A 2,235-nucleotide genomic window follows, 5' to 3' on the forward strand; every position below is an offset into this window, starting at 1 on the left:
ATGGGGACTCTACGACACCGCGACTCAACTTAATTACAAAAACAAACGTCCAAAACAACAACTGATAAGTTACATCCTCTTTGGCGAGTAAGGATTTCTGAAAATCTAAACACCGATATGACAGACTAGGTAGCTAGCTCGGTAGAGTGATTCAGTAGTCTGGACTTGGTGGTCAACCGACAAGAAAGAATGGCATCAGGAAGGTTGCATGCGAGGAAATCATGTCGACATTTCTTAATCTGGTACTCAGTGTTCGGAAAATTCTGATCATTATCATTACACCGATTATTCTGCTTCCGATTCTTTTAATGGTGGAAGGAAACGTAAGTTTTATTTTCATTTTATGCCATCTTTACTTTCAACTGTGCACTCTGCCTTATAAATATTTCATGTGTAAACTATTAATCATGTCAATGCATGTGTTAAACTATTCAGCATCACCTTTATTGTTTAAGATGGGGATAGTATACATATTACCCCTCATTTAATAAATCTAGCTTTTAGATGAATGAAAGAAAGAATTTGGTTAATTTATGTCATATTTGGGCTAACATCCTTTGCTTCTCAGTGACCTGTTGCAATGAAGTACTGTAAAACAAAAGCCGCCACAATGAATAAATAATCCGATGGTATGCGTACTTGTATTTATGGAAATAACAAATCTTTAAGGGCGGACATAAAAGGTTAATGTCAAAACTTTTCTATAATCAGGTCGTATAAGTAAGACACACATGTTTCAAACTAGAAAAGGTTTGACAAGTGTATCATGTGAATTGTTCATTCTTTTGATTGCACTTACATGTACTTTTTAAAACAAGCACTTACGGATCCAACTAAAATTCTGTTAAAATGCTTTATATTGATGGAGTTTCTCCAAGCAATTCTTTTTTAATTCTTCAACATCTATTCATTCATCTGGTGTAGTTTTAAAGACTTCTATTTATATATTTTTTTATATAGAGGAAAAAGTAATATGCAAAAGGTTGAAAACACACGTGCGCCTTATGTGAATGTGTAATTTTCTTTCCCAAAGAATTTTAAATATTCATTACCTAGCATTCTCATGCACCGTATAAACAATGGGAATGCATAGTTAAAAGGACAATAAACTATCGATGAGCAGAATCTATGTTTGACTGCGTAACAACCTTGCTTTGTACATGATGCACATAAATTATAAAGATTTACCTTGAGGAGAAATTATTTGGTGAGGTTTATAGATAATCTTTTGGGAAATATTCGCTCAATGATATTTTATTTAATGTTTTAGGAAGCAAAATGTGCCTACTGTATTATTGTAATGGCGATATATTGGATAACAGAGGCTCTACCAATAGCTGTGACGTCATTGCTACCAATCATCATGTTTCCTATGGTTGGACTATTAAGTGCCAAAGATGTGTCAAACAAATATCTCAATGTAGGTATTGTACAGCGTGACTGAGGTACTTTTATGACAAAAATCAAGATCATAAAAAAATAATTGCAGCTTATTTTTTTGATATTATGTCTTATTTTTTTTATATCATTTCAAAAGTGTTCCATAAAACTGTCGTTTACTTTGAATGCTTTATAAGAACATTGACTTAATAGATTAGAACTTTTATTTTATTCAATATTACAAAAGCGAAGTAAACGAGAGAACTAATTCGCAGGACACCGCCATGCTATTTGTTGGAGGTTTGATCGTGGCAGCCGCCATAGAGTACTGGAATATACATAAACGTCTGGCCCTTAGAGTCCTCATGCTTGTCGGGTCCGAACCAAAATGGCAAGTTTTTTGTTAGCATTACAATGTACATAGTCATGTATAGATATTTCATCATAAAACAGTTGGCCGATCAGAAACTGTCTTTACATGAAAATAATATACATCCCATACATGTAATTATAAACACGTTTACACAAATACAGTTTGACATAAATCTCAACAAAATACATTTAACCATAAGTGTTCTAGCAATGACCCGCTATAAAAAAAAACCCCAAGCACTAACATGCTGAAAGCCAGATATCATTAATTAAATGAGGCAATTGTAAATCGTCGTTTACAATTTGAGATGTACAAAAACATGCACTATTCAGTGTTAAGGCAATCGCAAATTCTCGGGCCTTTCCGACTAGCGGAAAAACAACATCGAATGTATATGGTAGACGCCATTACAACCCTCCCTTTTCACGATCTTTGAAATAAATGCATGGAGACTTTTTATCTGTGGAATATGGAGTTTAACT

General features: G+C 33.7%; 1 protein-coding gene across 1 annotated transcript; it reads left to right on the forward strand.

Moving 5' to 3' along the window:
- The first annotated feature begins 242 nt into the window (after nt 1-242).
- On the forward strand, nt 243-1,803 carry LOC134247282 (sodium-dependent high-affinity dicarboxylate transporter 3-like). Its single transcript, XM_062729645.1, has 3 exons — nt 243-323; nt 1,271-1,420; nt 1,656-1,803. Exons 1-3 carry the CDS (start codon nt 309-311, stop codon nt 1,785-1,787), a joined length of 297 nt encoding a protein of 98 aa, XP_062585629.1. The 5' UTR covers nt 243-308; the 3' UTR covers nt 1,788-1,803.
- Nucleotides 1,804-2,235: the final 432 nt, after the last annotated feature.

This window comes from Saccostrea cucullata, unplaced genomic scaffold (assembly GCF_032062105.1).
Source record: "Saccostrea cucullata isolate Sc308-1 unplaced genomic scaffold, CSIRO_AGI_Scuc_v1 ctg20382, whole genome shotgun sequence".
Classification (NCBI taxonomy): Eukaryota; Metazoa; Mollusca; class Bivalvia; order Ostreida; family Ostreidae; genus Saccostrea; species Saccostrea cuccullata.